Source organism: Pristis pectinata, chromosome 3 (assembly GCF_009764475.1).
Source record: "Pristis pectinata isolate sPriPec2 chromosome 3, sPriPec2.1.pri, whole genome shotgun sequence".
Classification (NCBI taxonomy): Eukaryota; Metazoa; Chordata; class Chondrichthyes; order Rhinopristiformes; family Pristidae; genus Pristis; species Pristis pectinata.
In genome coordinates, this window is record NC_067407.1 from 58,108,910 (window position 1) to 58,136,618 (window position 27,709).

Below are 27,709 nucleotides of genomic sequence, written 5' to 3' on the forward strand. Positions count from 1 at the left end.
GTAGAAGAGAGAAAAGAGAACGACCAGGGTGGCAGACATCCTTGACAATACAATTAGCCTTCCTGAAGCAACTCACCTTGAAGATGGATTGAATAGAAGGAGGTGAAGAGCCTGTGATGGACTGGGCAGTGAGTGCTACTTTCTGTAGGTTCTGCCTGTCCCGAGCAATGCAGTTTCCATACCAGGTTGAGATGCAACCCGTCAGGATACTTCCTATATTGCATCTGTAGAAGTTTGAGAGAACCCTCATGGACATGCTGAATCTTTTTAAACGCCAAAGAAACTAAATTCGCTGATGCGCTTTCTTGATCACCGCATCTGTTTGGAGGGACCAGGAGAGGTTGCTGGTGATATGGATGCCTAGGAACTTGAAGCTGTCGACCATCTCTACAGCATGTTGATGAGGACATGGTTGTGTTTGTCCCCCCACTTCGTTAGATCAACAAACAACTCTTTCGTTTTGCTGACATTAAGGGTTAGTTTGTTGTTCTGACACCCTGACTCAAGGTTCGCAATCTCTTTCCTGTATTCTGTTTTATCGTTGTTGTTAATCTGGCGTATAACAGTCATGTCATCAATGAACTTAAAGATCGAGTTGGTACTGTATCTGGTTACACAGTCATGGGGATACAGGGAGTAGAGAAGGGGACTGAGCACACAACCCCAGGGAGCACCAGTGTTAAGGGTCAGGGTGGATTAAATATTTTGACCAATTCTAACTGACTGATGTTTGCAGGTCAGAAAGTCCAGAAGCCAGTGGCGTAGAGTCATAGAGTAATACATCATGGAAACAGGCACTTCGGCCCAACTGGTCCCTGCCGACCACAGCATCCTTCCTGCTAGTCCCAGATGCTTTTGTTCTGTAACCCTCCAAGCCCCTCCCCTCCCCTCCATGTATCTATCCTAATGCCTCTTAAATGTTGCAATTGTACCCACCAAGTTCACTTCCTGTGACAGCTCATTCCAGGCACTCATCACCCTCTGTGTAAAGAAGTGTCTTTTAAATCTCTCTCCTCCTGTACCTGTGCCCTCTAGTTATGGACTCCCCAACTCCAGGGTAAAGATTGTGATCATCCACCTTGTCCATACCCCTCATGATTTTATGAACTTCTATTCAGGTCACCCCTCATTATCCTATGCTCCAAGGAATAAAGATCCACCATGGCCAACTTCTCCCTATAACTCAGGCCCTCCAGTCCAGGCAGCATCCTCCTAAGTCTCTTCTGCACTCTCTCCAGCTTGACAATGTCTTTCCTATAACAGGGTGACCAAAACCCTACACAGTACTCCAAGTGCGGCCTTGCCGATGATTTGTATAACTGTGACATAATGTCCCTACTCCTAAACTCGATGCCCTGACTGATGAAGGCCAGCATGCTAAACGCCTTCATCACCACCCTATCTACTTGCGCAGTGGCTTTCAGCGTACTGTGCACTTGTACTCCCAGGTCCCTCTGTTTCACAACACTCATCATTGCCCTGCCATTCTCTGTATAAATCCTACCCTGATTTGACTGTCCAAAATGCATCACCTCACACTTATCTAAGGTGAAATCCATTTGCCATTCCTCAGCCCATCTCCCTGACTGATCAAGATCTCTTTGCAATTCACTATAACCTGCTTCATTATCAACAAGACTCCCTAATTTAGTATCATCGTGCCATGTACATTCATATCCAAATCATTTACATAAATAATGAATAACAGACATTGAAACACTGACCCCTGGGGCATTCCACTTGTCACAGGCCTCCAGTCGAAGAATTAACCTTCAACCATCACCCTCTGCTTCCTATCATTGAGCTAATTCTGAATTTACCTTGCTAGCTACCCCAGTATCCCATGCGACCAAACCTTCCAGGTCAGCCTGCCATGCAGGACCTTGTCAAAGGCCTTTCTAAAGACCATATAGACAACATCCACTGCCCTACCTTCATCTATCCTTAATTAACTCCAAAAGATTCGTCAGACATGACCTTCCACACACAAAACCATGCTGACTATTCCTGATCAGGCCTTAACTATTCAAGTGATGGTAGATCTTGTCCCTCAGAATTCCCTCCAGTAACTTCCCCATATCTGAAGTCAGGCTCACCAACCTGTAGTTCCTTGGCCTGTCCTTGCTAGCCTTCTTGAACAATGGAACAACATTAGCCACCCTCCAGTCTTTTGGAACTTCGCTAGTGGCCAACAACTTAGCAAATATCTCAACAGGGGCCTCTATTATTTCTTACCTGGCCTCCCATAAGGTCGAGGGGTGCACTTAGTCAAGTCCTGGGGATTTACCCACCTTGATGTGCTTCAAGGCTGCAAATAACTCCTTCTTCTTAATATGCATATGAATCAAGACCTCACTACTTATTACCCTCATTTCTGTGGCATCCATGATATTCTCCTTAGTAAATACCGAGGAGAAATAGATACTAAAAATCTTGGCCATGTCCTGCGGCTCCACACATAGGCAGCCTGATGGTCTTTAAGAGGACTTAGTCTCTCCCTAGTCACCCTTTTACTGTTAATATAACTGAAGAACCTCTTGGGATTATATTTTACCCTGCCTTCCAAATCCATCTTGTACCCTCTTTTTGCCCTCCTGATTTCCCTCTTAAGCTTGGTCTTAAACTTATTATACTCTTTGAGTGATTCATTCGTACCCAGCTGCCTAAACGCGATGTACGCTTCCTTCCTTTTCATGACCAGAGCATTGATACCTCTTGTCAGCCAGGGTTCCCTAAACTTGATATGACCCTTTTAAAAGCCTTCCACTTGTCAACTATTTCTTTTGCTTTTGAATAGAGTCACCCAGTCAACCCCAGCTAGATCCTGCCTAATGCCCTCAAAGTTGGCCCTGCTCCAGTTCAGGACTTTAACCTGTGGATCTATTCTATCTTTTTCCATAACTATTTTAAAACTAATAGAATTGTGGTCACTGGACCCAAAGTGCTCCCCAACTGCCACTTCAGTTAAGGATCCAGAGTTAAATTGAGATCTCCCACGAGCATTACCCTACTGTTCTCACGACTATGTGCAATTTCTTGACACATCTGCTCCTCAAGTTCCCGTTGACTACCGGAGGGTCTATAATATAGCCCTACCAAGGTGACCAGCCCTACCAAGGTGACCATCCCCTTCTTATTTCAAAGTTCTACCCAAATGGCCTCGTTAGATGATCCCACAAAAATATCCTCTCTAAACACTGTTGTTATGTCCTCTTTATCAAAAAGGCAACATCCCCTCCACTCTTACCTGTTCCTCTGTCACGCCTAAAGCGTCAGTATCCTGGAACATTAAGCTGCCAGTCCTGCCCTTCTCTCAGCCACGTTTCTATAATCCCAGTCCCTAGAGGCAATCCACACCCTCAGTTCGTCGCTCTTAACTGTTAAGCTTACCTGCATTGAAATAGATGCAATTTAAAGCAATGGTCCTATCTGCCCTTTTACTGTAAACATGGCTATCCTGATTGCTAGGCTTACACCCTTTGGTTGCTGCACGTACCCCTGTCTTCTCACTGACTTTGCTCTCTCGAGTCCCACCCCACTGCCAATCTAGTTTAAACCCTCCCTGGTGGCAAAAGCAAATTTCCCCGCTAGGATATTGGTCCCCCTCCAGTTCAAGTGCAACCCGTCCTTCTTGTACAGGTCACCTCTACTCCAGAAGAGATCCCAATGATCCAAGAACCTGAATCCCTGCTCCCTGCACCAGCTCTTCAGCCACGCATTCATCTGGCCTGTCTTTCTATTCCTGGACTCACTAGCACATGGCACCAGGAGTAATCCGGAGATCCCCACCCTCAAGGTCCTGCATTTTAATTTCTTACCTAACTCTCTATACTTATTCTGCGGGACCTCATTCCTTGTTCTACCTGTATCATTTGTACCAATGTGTACAATGACTGCTAGCTGTTCGCCCTCCCCCTCGAGAATGTTCTGCACCTGCTCAGAGACATCCCTGACCCTGACACCTAGGAGGAAGAACACCATCCTGGCGTCTCTTCTGCGGCCACAGAATCTCCTGTCTGTCCCCTTCACTATCATGTCTCCTATCACTATTGCCCTGTCTGACTGCACCCTTTCCCTCTGAGCCTTTGAGGAGATCACAGTGCTGCTGCTAGCCCCTGAAAGATCATCCCCCTCAACATTATCCAAAGTGGTATAGCTGTTAGTGAGGGGAATGGCCACAGGGGACCCCTGCACTGATTGCCTACTCCCTTTACTTCACCTGGTGGTCACCCATTTATCTGAAGCCTATACCTTGGTCAGATGTGGACCCCAAGGCCAAGGTCCAAGAGTTTAGGGATGAGCTTATTAGGTTACTATGGTGTTGAAGCTGAGCTATAAGCAAGTCAATTCAAGTTTATTGTCATATGCACAAGTACGGTGAGGTACAGGTACGATGAAAAACTTGCAGCAGTATCACAGGCACATAGATTAAGACAACACACAGAACATAAATTATACATAAGTTATACAAGACAGTGAAGAAAACGACATAAGTGTAATAAACACAATTATAAACAAGTCCATGGTAGTGTTCTGTTGTGAGGAGGATTAGGGTTGTGCAGGTCAGTTCAAGAACCTGATGGCTGTAGGAAAGTAGCAGTTCCTGAACCTAGTGGTGTGTGAGACTTCAGGCTTCTGTACCTTCTGCCTGATGGTAGCAGTGAGAAGAGGGCATGGCCCGGATGGTGGGGATCTTTGATGATAGATGCTGACTTCTTGAGGCAGTGCCTCATGTAGATGCTTTCGATGGTGAGGAGGGCTATGCCTATGAAGGACTGGGCTGCATCTGCAGCCTCTTGCGTTCCAATGCATTGGAATTGCTGTAGCAGGCCATGATGTAACCAGTCAGGATACTTTCTACAGTGGATCTGTAGAAGTTTGTTAGAATATTTGGTGACACAAATGAATAGCATTCTGATGTATGTATTCTTGTCAAGGTGATCCAGAGCTGAATGTAGTGCAAGGGAGATGGCATCTTCCGTAAACTTATTTTACCTATATGCAAATTACAGGAGTCTAGATTGTCCAGGATATTGGCGCTGATGTGGGCCATTACCAATCTCTCAAAGCTCTTCATTATGATCAATGTTCCCATCTGTGCCCAGCTCAATTGAACTGATGTTATCTAGCGATTTCTATGTACATATTCTAGGAGGTCATTAGTGCTCCAGATCAATGAATCACTTTTGTTTTTGATCGTGCTGTTTTTGGAATGAAATACTATTATATTCACATCAGGTGCTTGGGAAGATAGAGTTCCAAAAATAAGTGAATGAAGGTAACTGAAGAACAGGAATTTAAGGCAATTAGTGGAAGGATTAGGATTAGCAGGAGTTAAATTTTCTCTTGGTCCAAAGAGCAGTAGGGTTTGGTATTCACTGTTTAAAAAGATGGGATAAGTGATTGCATTTAAAAGGCATCTGGATGACCAGTTGAAGTACAGAAGCCTCAAGGCTGTGGACTAAGAGCTTGGGATGGAAATTAAGATAACTTTTATTTGGTCAATGAGAACACAATAGGCCAAACATCCTTCATATTTATATTATATGAAAAGCTGTTGACACTACTAGTCTGACAGAAGCTGATTCCAATTATGAAACTAATATTTGGAACTTTAAAGTGTGTAGAACAACAGGGACCTGGTGTAAATGTGCTTAAGTCTTTGAACATAGAAGTTCAGTGAAGTTCATAAATTTAATTTCTGTGTGTGTGTATGTGTGTGAGAGAGAGAGAGAAAAAAAAAGAGGTGATGATGGAGTGGCCAGAACAGTGTGGATAAATTTCAGCAATATATGTGAGAAGATGTCTTGCATTTTAGATTTGTTTAATTCCAGATATTCTTGACTATCATTGCTAGTCCAGTAGCATAGCCACAAATCCAGAGTACCTTAATCTTCAATAGATGTACAGAATGTATCTAAAGGATAGTTCAAGGAGGGATAAAAGGATTAACTTAACAACTGTCATCTAATATCACATGAACTAACTCATCATTTAATATTACAAAGAGTGAGGATTTAGAAATATACGGATAATAAGGGCAATCAAATTAAATTTGTTGAGGGTAAATTGTGTCTCTTTTAAAAATTATTTATTGAATCGATGTAAGAAATGTAGTACATGTAACTGGAAATCCATTTAAGATGCATGTTTTATGTGAAATTTGGCTGTACAAATTGAAGAGTGTGGTTTTAAAAGGAAATGTAGCAGAATGGATACATTTGTTGATAGACTGGAAGCAAAAGGATAAGTTTATAATACTACAGATTGAAGAGTTGGAATTCTAATTCTTTTGCTGATGGATACACTTTAACTAGCTATGCAAAAAGAATGTTTTAACTAGATCAAAACAGCTAGATATTGAAATTCAATATCTCCAATGTCCAGCATTTGACATATAGTGACGTGGAGTGCAAAAGAGATCAGAGGGCTTTAGATCAGTTGTCAGAATGAGCAAACAGATGGGTAAAAGCAGTATTTAAGGGGAAGCTAGATAAATAATGGAAAAGAGAATAGAAAGTTATGCCAAGGGTCAGCTGAAACAGAGTGGAAGGATATGGGGGTGCAGCATAAATTGAAGTAAAAGTAAAAGACCTATTTCTGTACCGCAAAATTCTTGTGTTCTCTGTAGATGAGGCATTTAGAAAATGAAAATATCAAGACCAAAAGTACAAGGAAGGAAGCTGAAGGGTTTAAAATGCATTAATTCCTTGAAAGTAGGGGTACAGATAATAAACAATAAAAAGAGCAAATATAACAATAAAAAATGGTACTGAGACTTTCATGTTTAGCATTTGGTGCAATCCTACAGGGATTTTGGTTTTTCCCTGTTTATGGAGAGGTTATCTGGTTATGATACATAAGCCTCTGAGCTATTTTCATTTTTACAAGAGCTTGCCTGAGGTCCCTTTTGTTAATGTGTAGTAATGAAGCAAAACCCTGCATTTTAACGCTTCACTTGTTATATTTGTTATATAGCATCAACACCCAAGGGAAAAATGCGGCAGCTATAAGAGCATACCAAATTGCAGATGAACAAAAAGCTCATGTTCTCTCCAAGCAATTTCTCGTGTGTGTGTGTGTGTGTGTGTGTGTATATATATGGACAGTATATATATACCCTCTGAAACAAATTGTTTGCAGTGTGCAACGATTTTTATTACTTGTTCAAAAACAACTTATATTTGCATGATAAATCTTTTTTGATCCCTCATGTAAACAGAAGAAAGCCCTGTGAAGGCTTCTAAAGGCAAAGGATGCTTTTCTTCATGATCATTTAGATTAAGATTTGATTTGAATCTATAATTTCAGCCTGACAGCATAGAAGCAGGAATGAGACTGAGATGAGTTGGAGAGAGCTGTTGTTGAGTAACATGAGCATGCCCATTCGAAACTTATGTTGCATCAGTGAATGGTGTCACCAAGGCTGGTCACTAGAAATAACAAGGATATGCTAGAACGAGATGGAAACAGTGAAACAGCAATTACTTTGGTCATGGTCCTCCCTCGTTAAATTCGAGTTCCCAATTTGAAAATGTGGCTCCCATTGCTTTTTTCCTAAGCCAGGAGTTGAATTGGGGTTGGGGGTGGTGAGATTTAATGAGGATGGATGTTAGGGCCTAACTGTGGGAATGTTGGGAGCAGCATAAGAGATGGGGGAAATGGCAGGATGATATATGATAGAGAACATTCAGAGAATTGGAGAGGAGAATAGGGTTGCAAAAGATATGACACTGTAGAATTAAAGAATGCGGCTAGCTGACGGTCATCATTTGGGCAGGTTAGGAAATCCACTTTGAAAGGGTGGTTGGTATCTGTGAAAGGGGAACTATTGACATTGTCATGTTGACTGGAGAGTAACTGAAGGAACATTTGAGTGCAATTATGTGAGTTTAGAGAGTGCAAGGAGCAGATGTAATACTCCTGGAAATTCAAAGTGAATTGGTCAATAGGTGGAGATTAGAAGTGAAGAGCCTGGTAGTCAAAGAGGTGGTTACTTGGATTTTCTCAGTTTTGAAAACCAATATATCCACGAGCACTTTGCACTTGGCATAAGAAGTTGGGGTGGGGGGTGGGGGGAGAGAGTTACTGTGTTTGAAGAGTGTTGGGAAGATGAGTCTTGCAGATTGTAAGACAATCCAAGAATCTAAAATTCATGGCAGAGTACCAAAATATGGAATTGGCTTGAAATAGTTGTTTGCAGTAATAGCATGCAGCTATTTGGCAGGATTGAGGTAATTCATCTAGCTTGTTTAAGAGGCCTTTAAGAGTTTATTTCAATTGGGTGAATGCCTTGTTATCTGAGTGTTTGAAGTATACATTGCATTATCAGCAATTGTAATTTTTTTTCTATCCTGAAATTCATTAGCCACGACAACTTGTATTCATATATGGAAAGAGAAACTGTGTTAACTTTTCAAGTAGATGGATAAACAAGAAGGCGAAAGGATACTGGGGGGAGATGGGACTGTAGAGTTAAGGTTACAATCAGCTCGGTCATAATCTTATTAAATGGTGGAACAGGCTTGAGGGGCCAAGTGGCCTGCTCCTAATTTGTCTGTTCAGGCCAATGGAAGGAATATGTACCTGCACCCCTAGGTCTCTCTCTTCCACAACACTCTTCAGGGCCCTAGCATTCATTCTGTAAGTCCTGTCCTGGTTTAACTTAGCAAAATGCAATACCTCACACTTAAGTGAGTTAAATTCCATCTGCCATTCCTTAGCCCACTTCTCCAGTTCATCTAGATCCTGTTGTGATCTCAGATAACCACCTTCATTGTCCACCAAACCACCATCAAACTTACAAAACCGTATTAACAACATTGTCATCCAAATCGTTAATATAGATGATGAACAACACCACTGATACCTGCAGTGCACCACTGGCCACGTGTCTCCAATCTAATAACAACTCTCCACTTCCACCCTCTACCTCCTTCCACAAACCAATTTTGTATCCATTTGTCTATGCCATGTGATCTAACCTTCCAGACCAGCCTACCTTGTGAAAGACCTTGCTAAAGACAATGTTCACTGCCTTACCCTCATCAGTCTTCTTCATTATTTCCTCAAAAAACTTGATCAAAGTTATAAGTTATGATTTTCCATGCACAAATCCATGATGACTATCCCTTATCAATCCTTGCCTTTCCAAATGCTGGTAGATCCTGTCCCTCAGAATCCCCTCCAGTAACTTTCCCACCATGATGTAAGGCTCACCAGCCAAAAGTTCCCTGGCTTGCCCTTGCAGCCCTTTTGAAATAAAAGCACAACAGTAGTGATCCTCCATTCTTCTAGTACCCCACCTGTGGCTAAAGAAGATGCAAATATCTCTGCCAGATCCCCTGCAATTTCTTCCCTAGCTTTCCCACAATGTCCTAGGACATTGCACTACATTGTTGTCAGGCTGAAGTTATAGATTCAAATCAAATCTTAATCTAAATGATGTTTGGGCCGTCTTGCATGCGCTACTCTTTTGAGGTCCATCCACAGATTTTCGATGATATTTAGGTTGGGGGATTATGAGGGCCATGGCAAAACCTTCAGCTTGTGCCTCTTGAGGTAGTCCATTGTGGATTTTGAGGTGTGTTTAAGATCGTTATCTTGTTGTAGAAGCCATCGTCTTTTCATTTTCAGCTTTTCTTACAGATGGTGTGATGTTTGCTTCCAGAATTTGCTGGTATTTAATTGAATTCATTCTTCCCTCTACCAGTGAAATGTTCCCCGTGCTACTGGCTGCAACACAAGCCCAAAGCATGATCGATCCACCCCCATGCTTAACAGTTGGAGAGGTGTTCTTTTCGTGAAATTCTGCACCCTTTTTTCTTCAAACACACCTTTGCTCATTGCAGCCTAAAAGTTCTATTTTAACTTCATCAGTCCACAGGACTTGTTTCCAAAATGCAGCAGGCTTGTTTAGACGTTCCTTTGCAAACTTCTGACGCTGAATTTTGTGGTGAGGATGCAGGAAAGGTTTTCTTCTAATGACTCTTCCATGAAGGTCATATTTGTGCAGGTGTCGTTGCACAGTAGAACAGTGCACCACCACTCCAGAGTCTGCTAAATCTTCTTGAAGGTCTTTTGCAGTCAAACGGGGGTTTTGATTTGCCTTTCTAGCAATCCTACAAGCAGTTCTCTCGGAAAGTTTTCTTGGTCTTCCAGACCTCAATTTGACCTCCGCTGTTCCGGTTAACTGCCATTTCTTAATTACATTATGAACTGGGGGAACGGCTACCTGAAAATGCTTTGCTATCTTCTTATAGCCTTCTCCTGCTTTGTGGGAATCATTTATTTTAATTTTCAGAGTGCTAGGCAGCTGCTTAGAGGAGTCCATGGCTGCTGATTGTTGGGACAAGGTTTGAGGAGTCAGGGTATTTATAAAGCTTTGAAATTTGCATCACTTGGCCTTTCCTAACGATGACTGTGAACAAGCCATAGCCCTAACAAGCTAATGAAGGTCTGAAGCCTTGGTAAAAGTTATCTGACAGCTCAAATCTCTTGGGGTGGCCAAACTTTTGCATGGTGCTCCTTTCCTTTTTCACTCTAAAATTGTACAAAACAAAAATAATACACTTAAAATGTTGAAAAGAATGTTTCGTCTTTAACTTTATGACTTTTGGAGATCAGTTCATCTTCTACTCACTTAACTATTCACAGTAACAGAAATTTTGACCAGGGGTGCCCAAACTTTTGCATGCCACTATATATATAGCTCATTGTAACAGCAACGGGTTATTTAGCCCCAAGAGCATGCACCTGAAGGATGCACTGGAATGAGATGGAGGAAGTCGAGCAGCATTTTGATTGTTGCTGACATCTATCTTCGTAGCTTCAGGCAGCAAGGATTTGCCAACCTTGGTCTTGAAGATTTTAGTTGATCCAACATCTGCAGCCCTTTTGGAAGAAGAATTTTTTTAGAATTTCAGCTACATTTTAAATGAGAACGAGAACTTCATGATTTTACAGCTCAATGGCTAAACTGTAATTTTAAAGATTATATCCTATTTCTCTGCATTTGCTGAACAAAAGGAAGTAATTTCTCTGATCCTGATACCAGACTCCTGAAACGGACTGTATTTCGAGCTGTTTTGTAGGAGGAGATTACCAGATGGACAGAGAAAAAGATTTGAGGATGTGCTCAAAGCTTCCTTGAAAACAAAATGCAACATCTCCACCGGTCTCCTGGGAATCTCCAGCCTATGATTTCCCAGAGTGAAGAAGGAACATTCTGCATGGCACTGAGAGCTTGTATCTTGAGTTGGGTGCATGTGGAAGCCCTGTGTTATTAGTAAAAGGAGTGTACCACTTCACAAACTATCCATCTCCTGCCCCATCCGTGGAACAGTCTGTGGCTCCCACATTGGCCTCATTATCGACTTCAAAGCCTACAAAATGGAAGTGGAAGCAAATCATCTTCATTCTTTAAGGACTGCGATAGAAGAGGAAGGATGGAGAGTGTAAGAGGGCAGGTCTTGCATCTGCTGTAGTTTTAAGGAAAAGTGGGAAGGCAATTGAATATTGCTGGAGGTGGAAGAATGGAAAGAGCATCGTGAAGGGAATGGTCTCTTTGGAATGCACTTTGGAGGTGAGGACAAGGGAAGATGTGTTTTAATAGTGACACCATATTGATGTTATTGGAAATTATGGAGGATGAACTGTTGAACATGAAGACAGCTGAGGTGAAAAGTTGAGGGCAAGAGGAATCCTATCCTGGTACCAGATGATGAGAGCAGAAGTTTGGTAAAGCAACAGACATGATCGAGGATCCTGACAACTATGTACAGTTGGAAAAAAAAATATGTTGGAAGCTTTGGTATGGAAGATGTCATTTTTGGAAGTGCAAGTATGGAAAGTGGATACTGAGGTTTTAAAATCAGGACTTATTTAAATCATAGCATGCTTGAAGTACTGGAAAGAAGAAATGATGTCAATGATTTGTTGTGATCCTTTGTGAGAAAGACTTGTTTTGATATAGACACACTCATAGTTTCCCTGAAGGTGATTAAAATTAATGATTGTTTGCTTGGAATGCGGAACTTGTTGCCAGTTGGGGTTATTACAATAAGTGAAGTAAAAAAATCTAAGTTTACAACTTAACACAATATATCTGGATTAGATCTATTGATGTGAGAACTGGCATCTTTAAAATTTATTGACTGGTTTTGTTCTCATGGTTTGGCTATGCATAATCCTTCTAGCGGCAAATTAGTTTTGGCTTCTTCAATGGCAGAGTTTTATGACTTTGAAAAAGCAATTCATGGCCTGGTGGTGCAGAAGAGCAGATATGCTCACTGAAAGTTAAAGCCTGTGTGTGTACATTTTCCTGAAACTCAACTGCTAACTGTATTTGTGTACATTAGGTTTTGCCATCTGCTATAAAAGGTAAAGAATCATATAGTCAGAGAGTTGTACTGGCACCTGCTTAGTACCAAAGATTTAGACGGGGCAGAGTTTTATTAAGTGTGTCCAGGACGGATTCCTGTCACAGTATGTTGATAGGCCGACTAGAGGGAATGCCATATTAGATCTAGTATTAGGTAATGAACCAGGTCAGGTGACAGATCTCTCAGTGGGTGAGCATTTGGGGGACAGTGACCACAGCTCCCTAACCTTTAGCATTGTCATGGACAAGGATAGGAGCAAAGAGGACAGGAAAATATTTAATTGGGGAAAGGCAAATTATGAGGCTATAAGGCTAGAACTTGCGAGTGTAAATTGGGATGACATTTTTGAAGGGAAATTATTATGGAGATGTGGTCATTGTTCGGGGATCTCTTGCAGGATGTTAGGGATAAATTTGTCCCGGTGAGGCAGAGAAAGAATGGCAGGGTGAAGGAACCATGAGTGACAAGAGAGGTGGAACATCTAGTTAGGAGGAAGAAGGCAGCGTACATAAGGTTTAGGCAGCAAGGATCAGATAGGGGTCTTGAGGAACATAGGGTAGGAAGGAAGAAACTTAAGGGGCTGAGGAGAGCAAAAAGGGGATATGAAAAGGCCTTGGCGAGTAGGGTAAAGGAAAATCCCAAGGCATTTTTCACTTCCGTGAAGAGCAGAAGGATAACTGGAGTAAAGGTAGGACCAATTAGAGACAAAGGTGAGAAGATGTGCCTGGAAGCTGTGGAAGTGGGTGAGGTTCTCAATGAATACTTCTCTTCAGTATTCACTAAGGAGAGGGGCCTTGATGACGTGGAGGACAGTGTTGGTAAGGTTTATGTTGATATCAAGAGAGAGGGTGTGTTGGAGCTGTTAGAAAACATTAGGACAGATAAGTCCCCGGGGCCTGATGGAATATTCCCCAGGCTGCTCCACGAGGCGAGGGAGGAGATTGCTGAACCTTTGGCTAGGATCTTTGAGTCCTTGTTGTCCACGGGAATGGTACCGGAGGATTGGAGGGTGGCAGATGTTGTTCGCCTTATTCAAAAAAAGGTAGTAAGGATAGTCCAGGGAATTTTAGACCAGTGAGCCTTATGTCTGTGGTGGGCAAGCTGTTGGAAAGGATTCTTAGAGATAGGATCTATGGGCATTTAGAGAATCATGGTCTGATCAGGGACAGCCAGCATGGCTTTGCGAAGGGCAGATCATGTCTCACAAGCCTGATAGTGTTCTTTGAGGAGGTGACCAGACAGAGTGCAGTAGATGTGGTTAACATGGATTTTAGTAAGGCATTTGACAGGGTTCCACATGGTAGGCTCTTCAGAAGGTCAGAGGGCATGGGATCCAGGGAAGCTTGGCCCTGTGCATTCAGAATTGGCTTGCCTGTAGCAAGCAGAGGGTTGTGGTGGAGGGCGTTCATTCAGATTGGAGGGCTGTGACTAGCGGTGTCTCGGACCTCTGTTTTTCGTGATTTTTATTAATGACTTGGATAAGGGGGTAGAAGGATGGGTTGGCAAGTTTGCAGATGACACAAAGGTTGGTGGTGGTGTGGAGAGTGGAGGATTGTCGAAGATTGCAGAGAGACTTTGATAGGAAGCAGAGCTGGGCTGAGAAGTGGCAGATGGAGCTCAATCCAGAGAAGTGTGAGGTGGTACACTTTGGAAGGATAAACTCCAAGGCAGAGTACAAAGTTAATGGCAGGATTCTGGGTAGTGTGGAGGAGCAGAGGGATCGGGGGTCCATATCCACAGATCCCTGAAAGTTGCCTCACAGGTGGATAGGGTAATTAAGAAAGCTTATGGGATGTTAGTATTCATAAGTCGTGGGATCGAGTTTAAGAGCTGCGAGGTAATGATGCAGCTCTACAAAACTCTGATTAGACCACATTTGGAGTACTGTGTCCAGATCTGGTCTCCTCATTATAGGAAGGATGTAGAAGCACTGGAAAGGGTGCAGAGGAGATTTACCAGGATGCTGCCTGGTTTAGAGAGTATGCGTTATAAGGAGAGACTAAGGGAGATAGGGCTTTACTCTTTGGAGAGAAGGAGGATGAGAGGAGGCATGATAGAGGTGTACAAAATATTAAGAGGAATAGATAGAGTAGACAGCCAGCACCTCTTTCCTAGGGCACCAATGCTCAATACAAGAGGACATGGCTTTAAAGTAATGGGTGGGAAGTTCAAAGGAGATATCAGAGGAAGGTTTTTTACCCAGAGAGTGGTTGGGGCATGGAATGCGCTGCCTGGGGCAGTGGTGGAGGCAGGTATGTTGGTCAAATTCAAGAGATTACTAGATAAGCACGTGGAAGAATTTAAAATAGAGGGATATGTGGGAGGAAGGGGTTAGATAGTCTCAGGCGAGGTTTAAAGGTCGGCACAACATTGTGGGCTGAAGGGCCTGTATTGTGCTGTACTGTTCTATGATTCTATGATACTGCACAAAAGAAGGTTATTGGTCCATTACGTCTGTGAGGTGGTTTAGGAGAGCCATCACTCCCATGATCCTTTTCTCAATTATAGAGACATAAGGAGATACAGAATGGCAATAGGCCCTTGTGACCACCAAGTCCATGCTGACCATCAGCAACCCGTTTACACCAATCCTACAATGATCCCATTTTTAAAAAAAATTTCCTCACATTCTCATCAACTCCCCCCAAATTCTACCACTCATCTTCAGACTAGGGGCAGTTTATAGCAGCCAACTAGCCTACCAACCTGCATGTCTTTGGGATGTGGGAGGAAACTGGAACACCCAGAAGAAACTTGCGCAATTACAGGGACAAAGTGCAAACTCTCCATGGATGGCACCCAAGGTCAGGATTGATCCCGGGTCTCTGGCGCTGTGAGTCAGTGGCTCTACCACCTACACCACTGTGCCGCCCAACAACATCCCTGCAAGATTTTCCTTTTCAAGTTTTTATCTGGATCCCTTTTCCAAAATATCTTCTATCCCCCTTTACTTGTTCTAGCTTTGTGCTTTCTTCATCATAAATAGCTTTGAAGATACTTTCTTGGTGAACACATGTACTTAAGTAAAAGCATTAGGATAGATGTAAATAGATGTTTCTGTTGCTTCTATCTTCCTTGTGATGTGATCTTTTTTCAGTTACTGAAATGTACAAATTCTGGTCCTCAGTTTTACCAAGTGTATAGGTTGATAGGAAAAGGGGGGGGGGAGTAGATAGAAAAGGGGGAAAAAGTTTTATTTTCATGTTTAATTAATCCCTGATCAGCTGAAGAAATCACCTCAATAAACACCTCAATCATTTTATTTTCAACGAAATGAATTTTGACAATGGTCAAAAAATTGGGAGAGGTATCAACCTGATATTTTTAAGAAGTACATTTATTTCAGAGAAAATATGAAAGCTCCTAAACTTAAGAGTTTTTCACCTGAACTACAGAGAATGTTTTTGGAATATTCAGGGGTAACTTTCCAAGAAGAATGAAGGGTAATTTAAACTGTTTCAAGAAGAGATATGTACATTCGGAATTGCATATTAAAAAATATACAAGGTGTTTTTAAAAAATTGTTTATGTTGTCTAATGAAGCTGAAATAATGATTGTGATGAATATTTTATTGCAGAGTGCTCTGTCGCTCCCAGTGCACTGTGCCATGGTGATTGGGTGCATGTTTGCACCTGTGATTCCCACATGGCTAAATTCAATTGCTGCTGTGCCATGTGGGAGTCAAAGAGGAGAGAGAAAAATAAGTGTCACCTCAGCCTCTGAGGTAGAATTAGTTGGGGAATTTGATGGAGCAGTAGGTTAGCACACTATCAGTCACTTGCTGGAAGCAGTTTTCAGTTCAACCGTGACTAATGGGATGAGAATGATCCCAAGAGATTTTTATTTTGGACATTGTTGGTGTGCCTCCAAGGGTGGAGAGGGAGGGGAATTATCACTTGTTATGCAACTGTCCAACTTGGCATTTTTGTTCAAAAGTAATGAGGTTACCTGAGTTGAAAGATGGGATTATTGGGCGGTCACTGATAATAGTACTTATTATTCTATTTTTACTTTTCTCAGTCCTGATCTAGAAGCTTGACATTAAAGTGGAAGAGCATTCCCTACAAGATCATTCAAGTATTAAAGCTGTGTTGAGCAATATATTATTAACAGATTGTAATATACTGTAGGTAATCCTTGTGGTTTGTGAGCTGAGAATGGTGGTTTTGCAAATGGAACAGAGGGAGGAGAAAGGACAGAGACTTTTTCTTTAATAGGGTGAAGCTGAAGATTTAAAAGGGGGTTCTCTGATGAAATGGAACCTTTGCATAGAATTTTGGGCAAAATAAGAGGGGTGGGGTAGAAAGTAGAGGAGATGGATCCAAGGATTTTGATCTTTGTCCGTTTGTCTTCCAAGTTTTCCATTCTCTCTTGCAGGATGACTAGGCATTTACTTTAACCATCATTGGCTAATATAATGTTGTTGATAAAGTGCTCATTTTTGCACATTTGGCATTGTTGCTTAAAAATTAGTTTTCCAGTCCTAAGTATTCCACCATGTGCCAAGAAATATTAGCCTCCTGAAACAAGTAATCTCTATGGCCTTTGAGCGAGTGTTAGTTTTGAGAATGGAAGAGCTTTGCCACTCCCACTAACAACACGTTTGAAAACCTTTCTGGTGTAATGATCCAAGCACTCGATGTGAGGGAATGTCACAAAAACTGCGGGTGCTGGAAATCTGAAAACCGACCATGCTGAAAACACTCCGCAGGCCAGGCAACATCTGTGGAGAGAGAAGTTGAGTTAATGTAAAAGGCCCTCCAAAGATGTGAGGGTACTACTGAAACAGAACAGGTTACTTATAGAAATGAGCTTACAAAATAATTTTTAATATTAATGTGCAAACAAGTATTTTCATCACTGTATTTCAGTTATTGCACAAATGCAAGGAGCTTGGCACCTGTTTGTTTTGTGACTGGAACCTTTGCAGTTACTCCCAAGTTGGGCTTCTCGGTGAATACCTGAGCTGTATGAGGTCCTGTGGTTTAATTGTTTTATTTAGAGCTCACTTAACAGTTTTCAGATGGGGTGAGTTTTAAATCTATTTTGAACCTTCAGTCTTTCCAGAGGCCCTGTGTCCACTGATTGTGTTGTCACTTAACTTGGACTCCACACCATTTCACCACTGACTCCTGCAGCCAACTGATCCCTGGGACCAATCTTCACTAATCCACTGGGTTTTGGTGACAGGCTGATTAGTTACTCTGACAGACAGATGAACTGTTTTGGCAGCTCATCCTAATTTATCAGTGGGGTGGAGGGCTATTTACACATTACACAGAGTATCGAATGCTTTGCCACCCAGCCCACCATCCCCCTCCAATCTTTTCAGGAATTGACATCTGGGCACAAGAGGGAATAAACTCAGTTACCAATTTATTCAACTTGCAAGAAGCGTCTGGCCACAAAATAATTAAAAAGCTGTGAATCGGCTGTGACTTGTGCCTTGGAGACCCTCCCCACACCCCCACCCCCCCCCCTCCACTTTATGATGAATAAAATCACAGTTGTGGCAATAGATAATATTCACACATTGCAATTAAACAGTGGCAGAGACAGGGGAGAAGAGATGTGCTAAGTTAATGAGCTTTCTTGCAGCCTGTGCACTGTAGCCTCTGAAGTAGGGAAGTGATTAAAGCGGAGAGATAATTATAGATTAAGTGAAAATTTCTCCCAGGGGATGTCTCAACATAAACAATAACTGTTGCAGGAATCCTATGTGGACTCACTCTTGAACATGTTCTGCTCATGTGTCATCTTTCAGCAGCATCACTTTAGTAGCAGGTTAAGCCTCCTGTTTACACCAGTAATTCATTATAACACTGCTAGATCTTTCTCCCCACTACATTTTCCCTCTGATGCAATACTGGATGTATACAATCACATGAACTTGCTTTATTCTGTTACATGTTGCTTTCCAACAGACTGCAACTATGCTACCATACAACGCTGTATGGATCCAAATTATTTAAATTTTGGTTGAAGCATAACTATGTCTGCACCACTACTAAATACAATAATTTATGTACAACGTAATTTGATATTGGTTGTAACTTCTACAGTCAATCAATTGAGTGTTACACTGTACCTGTGTTACAGCAAAATAGAAAAGATGTATGAAATAAAGCATGTGATCAGGTTACATTGTAGCAAATGACTAATAGTGCCATCAAGTCACACCCTTCGCACCAGTATAAAGATCAGTTGTAATTAAGACTGAAACTTGAAGTAGTGTGTGAATATGTTTAATTACTGCGGTAGGTTACATATTAAAAGGATAATTGGGAAACCATCTTTTGCCTTTCTCTTTCCGTCATCGGCTACCCCTGACGATCAATGAATCATCTGGCATTCAAAAAAGACTATTGGTTAATGTGACAGTATGTAAAAATATCACTGCAAAGTTCCTCTGTTGTAAGTTACAAATAGAGGATATGAGTGGGTATGTTACTGAATAACAGAGCAGAACCTGAGGGTTTAGATCCCTCCATGCTAAATCTTGAAAATAAATTCACTAAACCTATAAACATATTTTGAGCACCAGTGACATTAAAATGGCAGTGGTTAACCATTGTTCTCCCCAGGAAAGGAATATATTGGTCCTGGCCTACACATGATTCCAATTCCACAATTTTAATATCCTGAAATGCTGTAACACGTGAAGGCTTGATACCAATCATATCATTCTCAGAGCAACCAGGTGCATCACTGTATTACTCACATCTCAAGAACAAATGAAACAAGAGTGAGAGCTTCTGACCTTTGTCCTTCCTGCCAGTTTATCCCATGACTGATTTGTTCTGCGGACTTGATGGAATTTGCATTTATGTGCTGCTGAACTGACAAACGGGTTTTATTTTTTTGTATTTTTTCTTGTTTTGAAGAGTTTACTGAGTGTTTTATGCCAGCAAACATCCAAGATAGAGGTTGTTTAGTGATCTGATCTCTTTCAATTCCTGTGAAGGATTTGAGTCTGTTTTCTTTTTCTTTCCTTTCTATTTGTAAGGAATCATTTCATTTCAGTGATAAGATTGGATTGTAATTAGCATACTGTCATCTTGGTATTGTTTTGTATTCCACAGTTCCAGCACGCGGTACCTTTGATACATCAATTTGTGGCACATGTCCTCATGCCAGCCCTTAATTTCTGTTGAACAGGATCCAAGGTGGTAAAGTATAAGGATTGACATTTGCTTCCCTCCCAAAGGCAATCCAACCATATTGATGGTCATCGGCTCTAGCTTTTCACTTGTACAAGAGAGAAATTGGTGAAACATACCCCCAAAGCTCAATGATACATGATTCATCTAGCCCATTTTTCAAAGCATGTTAACCTCATCGTATAATTCAAAAATCATAACACTAGCAGCATTGAATTAACATTGACTTTCACATTTTCATTCATTAGTTGCTCCCCTCCAATGGAGAACAAACAGAACATAAGAATAAACAGCAACTGGTTAAGGGAAGGTTGTTGGTCAAGGAGGGCAATGTACATACCATTAACTGGTGTCATATTTTCAGTATAGACCAGAAGAAGATTGGTTTAAATTCTCATTTCACTATTGGTGCTCTGAATAATGCAATGCCTGCAATATGGTTCATTGAATTGCCAGTTTAGACTGCTTTCAAAGCTGCTGTGGGGCCACAGTCCAGAATATTTTGAAGCAGAGTTGAATGTGGGCCCATCTAACTTATTTTTGTTGAGCTCATCAAGCACTGGAACTGAAAGATGAAGGTTGTATTTTCATAAGTATTTTGGAGAAGAGTGAAAGTTAAATGGTCTTATAGTTTTGTCTTGACTATTGAGGTAGAAGTTGGTTATATCTACTTCTGTCATCCATCATCTCAACACTTTTCCAATCATTTTGCAATGTCTCTGTGCAGCCTGTATTAAAATATTTTACTTCCTTTATTTTGCAGGGAAGAAGACAAAACTATATTTGATCACTGCAGAGAGAACAACATTGATCATGTTTTAAAAGCTCTTGTATCTAAGAATGTGGATGTTAACCTGAGGGATGAGGAGGTACATTTTTCAGTGATAATTTCTCAATTCAATTGCATGCATTGACTTTTTTTTAAATTTCTTTTTTAAAAAAATTTTTTAAAATTTTATTTACAGCGTGGTAACAGGCCCTTCCAGCCCAACGAGTCCGCGCCGCCCATTTTAAACCCAAATTAACCTACCCGTACGTCTTTGCAATGTGGGAGGAAACCGGAGCACCCGGAGGAAACCCACGCAGACACGGGAGAACGTACAAACTCCTTACGGACAGCGACGGGAATCGAACCCTGATCGCTGGCGCTGTAATAGCGTCGCGCTAACCGCTACGCTACCGTGCCACCCATTCTATATTAACCATTTTGTTTATATATGTAAATTCTTAACAGTTTGCCTACTTGTTAGAAATTCACATTAAAACATTGACTTGTTGTCTATGAGGATTGTTTTATATTTGGAAACAATAGTATATGTCCCTCTGTTTTCTATGTTGGCAAACAATTAAGCATGACAATAGAAATTGACTTTGCACTAACGCCAACCTTTCTTTTCTTACTCAAGGAAAAATTCTAGTCAAGTTGTAAAAATATTATGAACTGAAGTGTACTCATTGGTTAAAGGCAGTATACTATCCTCAATTATTATATTATTTAAACAAAGCCCAACATTTTTTCTTTGTTTAAGACTTATTCTGGCAGATTTCTATAATTAAGTGATTTGTGAATTGCAGTACATTTTTTATTTTACTTCACTAACAAAGCAACAATATTCATTTCATTACAGAGTTGATTTTTGTATCTACATTGACCTCTCTTTTAATGACATCTCTATGAAGGAAACCAATCACATATCTATTCACCATTACTCCTGCTCTGTCCTATGAAAAGCAAAATCTGCTTTTGAGAAAATCTGGATCAAGGCTTAAAACTTCTGAAAGATGGTTTGCCAATCCTTTGAGCACCACTACATCCCTGCTTCGGGAAGAAATTTCTTTAAATTCCAGGTACCTCCCCATGAAGGATTAGTGGCTAATCCAAAACTTGTTATTTGTGAACTGATTAGAGCTCCAGTAAAATAGATAACTTCTACCAAAATAGATTGCTGAATCCCAGCAGAAGTTTTGAGTAAACCACATGGTGCACTGCCTTCACTCCTCTCCAACAATAGCATAGTGTACTGCTTTAATGCCATTAGTACTGAAGAGACAGTATAGCAGAGACATAAAAGTACCCAAAAATGTTGCTCAATTGTATTTTTTTTAATTTTTTACTATGCAAATGTCTCCTGTCATGTCAGTGCAAGATATTCAGGAAGGGTGAGCATTTTAAACTGTTTATTGAACAGGAATTGGCTCAGCATGAACAGTAGAGGGCAGTATACTGTTGTAGCAAATCAAAGCAATCTGATATGATTGCAAATCTCCACTTCCTCTCTCTCCATCCTCATCACCCCCTTAAAAAGAATAAAATTTGTCACACACTTGAACAACTGTAGTCCTTATGCATTCATGGATTGAGACATGTAGAATTCAGCAGGGTTCATTTGAAAACACAGATCAAATATCTGCCTTTTCAACCATAACGACTCTTCTGATATTTGATGTAATTTTAGCAACTGCTTAAATTTTGCATCATGCTGTGATATTGAAATTGTGCTTTTCACAGAAAAATCTGATGGATAATCTTCATTGAGAGATTAGTCCTTCCTTGGCATGAACTTATATTTATGGTTGTGCTTTGGATAACATTAACCTGGTGTGTTTACACCAGCTTGACTTTTGTTTAGGCAGTAAGATGTCCTGAAAATGTGATGGTTTGTGAATGGGTGACAGGTGATCTCCAATACACATCAATAGGAATTCTCAATTACCTGTAAGATATTTGTCCACCATCAACTAACAAAACCAACATACAAGGACTTAAATTACAACAACTAATCTTTTGCAGAATCAAGCTATCTTAACTAAACTAGTTGAAAGGATTATCTATATATCTATAATATTTTTATGGACAAAATAAATCAGTGGTTTCTGAGAGAAAATCAGCAGGTGTAAAACTATATTTGACTGAGGTGGCTGCTCTGTCTCTGTCTTAATCTAGCAACCTATCTAATTTTTTCTTCCTGATTTGTGTTATGTAATTACCTTGTCCTTTGAACCTAGCCAGATCCATCATCTCATACTTTCTAAGGATTTGCATGAATTCATGGTCTGTTGTATAGTTAAAATGTAACTATACAGCAAACCATGGACTTCACCACCACCATAGGATTCCTGTCCAGCCCTACAAGAGTCACTTCAGCCCTTCCTTTTTTATTTGAAAGCTTGCCCTTTGCTATTTTACTTGATTATTTAATCTCTAGCCCCATTTTATTGAATTGTTCTTTCCCCTCATATTTAGAGCTTGCAAATCAAGTAGGAACTTCTTAACATACGAAATATCTATTATAAGTAGGGAGAAACATATTTAATTAGCAAAATACCACAAATGCTGATATTCTGAACTAAAACAAAGTACAGGCCATCCCTAGGTAATGAACGGGTTCTGTTTTTACAGACGTCCATAAGTTGATTTTGTTCATAAGTGGGGAAAGTACACAAAAAGCACTCTATATGGTAACTGTACCTCCACATTATTGTTATGAATAGCATCAAAAGTATCCTAGACTGATTAGAAAGAATAATTTCTAAAAATGGAGAGAGAGACTAGTTCTGCTGTTCATAGGAACGAACGTGCATAGTCTCGTCAAACTTCTGAATTTAAAAATATTATGGGAGCTCATTCATATGTAGAGATGTCCATAAGTTGGGCATTTGTAATCCAGAATGGCCTGTAGTAGAAACACTCAGTCCATTAACCAGCACCTATAGAGAGAGAAAAACAAAGTTAACATTTATGTTCATCTTTTATCAGAACTGAAGAAGTTAGAGTTGTAGAAAGTTTTAAAGAAGTAAACAAAAATAAGATAAATAGGAAAAACCTATTGATGGATTACAGCTGCCATCTTTGGTCAAGTTCTTTCTTGATGTCAAGGGCACTTCATCTTCAAGGACGCTCATTTTCTCACCATTTACAATACCTTGGTTTTTCTATCTTCTCTAAGCAAAGTGGATGACTTTGTAGGAAGAGCCTGTAAATAAGCATGCATTAATTTCCTTCCCTAGGGCAGAGCATTACTACATTGGGCATGTGACCGAGGACATAAAGAGCTGGTTGGGATGTTGCTTCAACAAAAAGCTGAAATCAACAGTCAGGTAAATTTTGATGGTACCTTTACATTATTGCTTATAACTGCAGTTGCAGTTTGCACAAATGATTCATCTGTTTTTTTGAAAGAAAGTATACACATGAAAAAATATCATTTACTTTGCAATGCTTTGTATTTATATCACAGACAGAAACAGTGGGACATATTCTGTCACCTCATTGTATAGGATTACATAGCATTGCACAGAAGCGGGTCATTTGGCCCAACTAGTCTATGCTGGTGTTTATGTTCCACTCGAACTCCCTTCTTTCCCTCTCCAAATCCATCAGTGAAACTCAATATTCTCTTCTCTCTCATATGCATGTCCAGTCTCCCCTTGAATACATCTACTATTTTCTTTAGCCTCTTCCTGGTTGTGAGTTCCATATTCTCATTGTTGTATGAAACTGCAGTCCTGTTCTACAAGCTCAGAGCAATTCTATGAAAGTGTGCTGCTGGTCAATCTGCATTTAAAAGGAAGAAAATTTTATTGGCATTTGCGACTGTCCTTTTAGCTTTTCAATTAATAAGCCACAGCTTTTTTTTAAAAAAATCCCTAGTTTCTTTTAGCTTGAAATAAAAATAGATATGTAAACGATATAGAATATGTGGTGCCAGTGAAGGTGAATTGTTGAGTTTGCTTCCCCTCTGGGGTAAATACACCTAATTAGTCCACACTTGGGAAATTAACCCATTAATAAACTCCTCGCAGGCACAGCACCTTACTTGTTGGTATTTCCATTTTCCCCAGAGACGGTCAGAGACAGTGATTCACTGAAAACTTAATATGCAGAGTAACTGATCTAAAAACACCCTGCACTTCAGATTTCTGGAATCGTCTTGAATCCTGATAGAACAATAAGATATGACAGAAAAACTGCACCAACAGGTGGTATATTCTAATTCTTGGTAACCTATGAGAAGGTGCCATAGTTTACATGCAGAGTGATACTTGTGGTAAACAACCCTTTTATCTTAATGGAACAATATTTTCATACTATTTATTCCTAGAATATGGCCATTGCTGATGTGACCATTTTTTATTGTTTGTTTAGGACCATTTTTGCATATATTTAGAGGGTATCACACTTGGTGTGATGGCCACACCTATTGCACTCATCAAACCTGTTACCAGGGTAATAATCTGCTTGTATAATTGTGATTTTATGAGAAATTACAGTACCCATTAATGACCAGATATTTTACTTACTGTTGCAAGGCATGTGATAATTGAGTGGCATATACATATGCAGTCAGAAGAGCATAAAGAACCTCACTGTATTTCCCAAAAGCATTTTGTTATTTTCATCGCATTTACAGTGCTTTGAGTTTTTAAAAAATGATTATCTTGAAATGATATCTTGTGGATCTTTCATTTAAGTGCACTGTTTTTTCAGTGGTACTGCTTTGTTCTTCTGTTATAGAGACTGGCTGATTTCATTGTTGGATGGGTTTCTAAACAATCTGACCTACTGCAAAACAACTGCACTCTTTGTTTCTGATCTTCTTGGGCTGTCCTTCAAGGTCAAACATTACTTGCTTCCACTCTTGTTCTTAGGTGGCTAGTGTGGTACCTGCATACACTGCCATGGATGAGACAAGAGCAGCTTGACTGTACAGGTGGGTGGGCAGAATGGGAGGTGATGCTGTCTTTACACAGTTTTCACTTGGCATTCATGTACTCCTGAGTGCTCCTTGTCTGCTTTGAGTGAATGTGAGACAGGAATTCCCCTGAGTTGATCAGCAGATTGTATTTTTTGAAGGAGGCTTTGAAAACATATATGAAACGTTTTCTCCATACTCTTGTCAGGCAAAGCTTGTGTCAGGACTGCAGATGGATTAGTCTAATTAAAGTCTTTGCTGGAGATGTTAGCCAGGGAAAAGTTGCAGACATTGGTTTGCTTATTCTGCCAATGGATTTGGAAGATTTTGTAGAGAGTGGTATCTCTCCGGTGTTTTGGGATGCCTGTTATAGGTAGTCTACATCTCCCAAGCATACACATACACTGCTGTTGGTGGACCACGTGTTTAGTGCTGTGCTTGAAATCTTTGATTTTCAAATACTCTTTTCCTCAGATGGCGAAAGGCTGTGCTGGATATGAATTTTATCATCAGTGTCTGCCTTCTCTGAGAGATGGCTCTGGAGATCTGGAAAGTTGATTGAGAAATAGCTGCAGAAATGAAGTGTGGATGACTTTATTCAGTCCCTCCTACCTTCCCATTTGTTAGGGGATAAGAGGATAAAAAAAAATCTTGCTTTTATGACAGTATGGCTTTCCAAAGCTCCTTCCATACTGAACTGTTCTTTGAAATATTGTCTCCATTGATAATGTAGGAAATATGGCAGCCAATGAAACACAGCAAGTTCTCAGAACCTGATAATGGCCAGATAACCATTAGTAATTAGTGATGCTTATTGAATGATAAATAGTGGCCAAGTCACTGAGGTTAAATCTGTAGCACTTATTCTAAATAGGGCTGTAGGATATTTTACATACACCCAATTGGAAGAGATTGGATCTCATTTTAAAGTCTTGTCTGAAAACTGTGCTTCTGATCAACACAGCACTCCCTCAGTACCTTTTGTCTACCTCAGATGACAAAATACCTTCCACTAGCTGGATTTTAACCTTAGTGGTTTCTTGGTGTAGCATCTTGTTTTGCTTTAAATGGACTTATGGCTCTGATTCCTGTCTTGAACTTACTCTGCACAATCTGAACTTGCTGCTTCTTGTCCTGATGCATTTAAATCAATTGATATCTTCTGTATCCCGTTAATTATTTTTTACATCACCCATCAGATCCCTGCTTTACTTCATTTTCTCTTGTACCTCAACCTTTTATCCCCACAAAAGGCATGCCAGCCAGTGAGGAGCACTTGTGCTGCCATGTGTTATAACCAACTCTGAATGAAGAGTCTGTATTTGAGGATGAAGTGATGATGCTGCTGTATTCTACTTAAATTGAAGCTGTGCCACATCTCTTATGCAAGGAGCTCCATAAGATTTACTACATGCAGGTGCCAATTTCCTAATATGAATACATATTAAACTAATTTTGCCCAAATGTTATTCAAACAGTTTCATTAATGAGGGAGCATAAAACGTATAGAGGTAGGTTGATTTGGAAGTGACTGGTGTACAAGGAGAACTTTCACCTATGTGGAAAACTCTTCTATTTTGCAGCACTTAAGGTTTAGTGGGGTTTCCTTCATACCTCTTGCATTCATATTTCCTATATGTGAAGGATTTGATCAAATGTTCTTTCTCTGTGAGTGTGTGAGATGAAACCTTGTTAAATTTGCCTTGCTGGTTGTATAGACCCAAGGATCTGGATGGGATCAGGTCACATTCCATTGCTGGCTACAGGTGTGGAAGTGGGTCTTATCCACAATTATCACAGTGAACAATTACCCTGATAATGAAGTTTAGTTGGACAATGCCACTTAACTCTTTTGTTGGCATTTTAAACCCTCTTCACAAATTGTGGCATAATGGAACTCCTGGGAACAACGTGGAGCATTCCAAACAGGGCCTTTCTTTCCATTTCTTTGTAAATGGGAAGATGACTTGAAAACAAAGTATGGAGATTTAAATGTATTTTTTTAGACAAGAAACCCAATTTACCTTTAACACCTTGAGACTTGAGATTTTTTTGTGCTGTGATTTTTTTTTAAACAGGTAGAAGACTATGGTTGTCAGAGGAGTTATATTCACTTGAATTGTGATTTCTCCGTTATAACCTTAATTCTTTTTCGAAATTGCTTTATTTCCATTGCAGCCCTTGTAGACCAAAAAGTATTTTACATTATGAAGCCAATGAAAAGTCTTGTTTCATGCCATCTCCAGTGTAACAAGTGTAACTTGGTTCTTCCCATTGCTATGCCTTGAATAGAATGGAATTCATAAAGAAATATTCATTACAGCTGTAATGAGTATTTGGGCCTGTTAAAGAGACAGATTTTACTATGGGTTCAGTGGGGATAATTTTGTCCTGAGTTTTTGGAAACTTGAGCTGAATTTGACCATTATTGCTCGGACCTTTGATTATCACATGTTGGACATATGATGATGT

General features: G+C 40.4%; 1 protein-coding gene across 1 annotated transcript in view; it reads left to right on the plus strand.

Annotated features, from left to right (window-relative positions):
* The window catches only part of acbd6 (acyl-CoA binding domain containing 6), a 185,284-nt gene that overhangs the window by 53,515 nt on the left and 104,060 nt on the right, over positions 1–27,709 (plus strand). The window contains exons 5-6 of the mRNA XM_052011785.1: positions 20,308–20,413; positions 23,553–23,642. Coding sequence (XP_051867745.1) covers positions 20,308–20,413; positions 23,553–23,642 — 196 coding nt within the window. The remainder of the gene's footprint in view (positions 1–20,307; positions 20,414–23,552; positions 23,643–27,709) is intronic.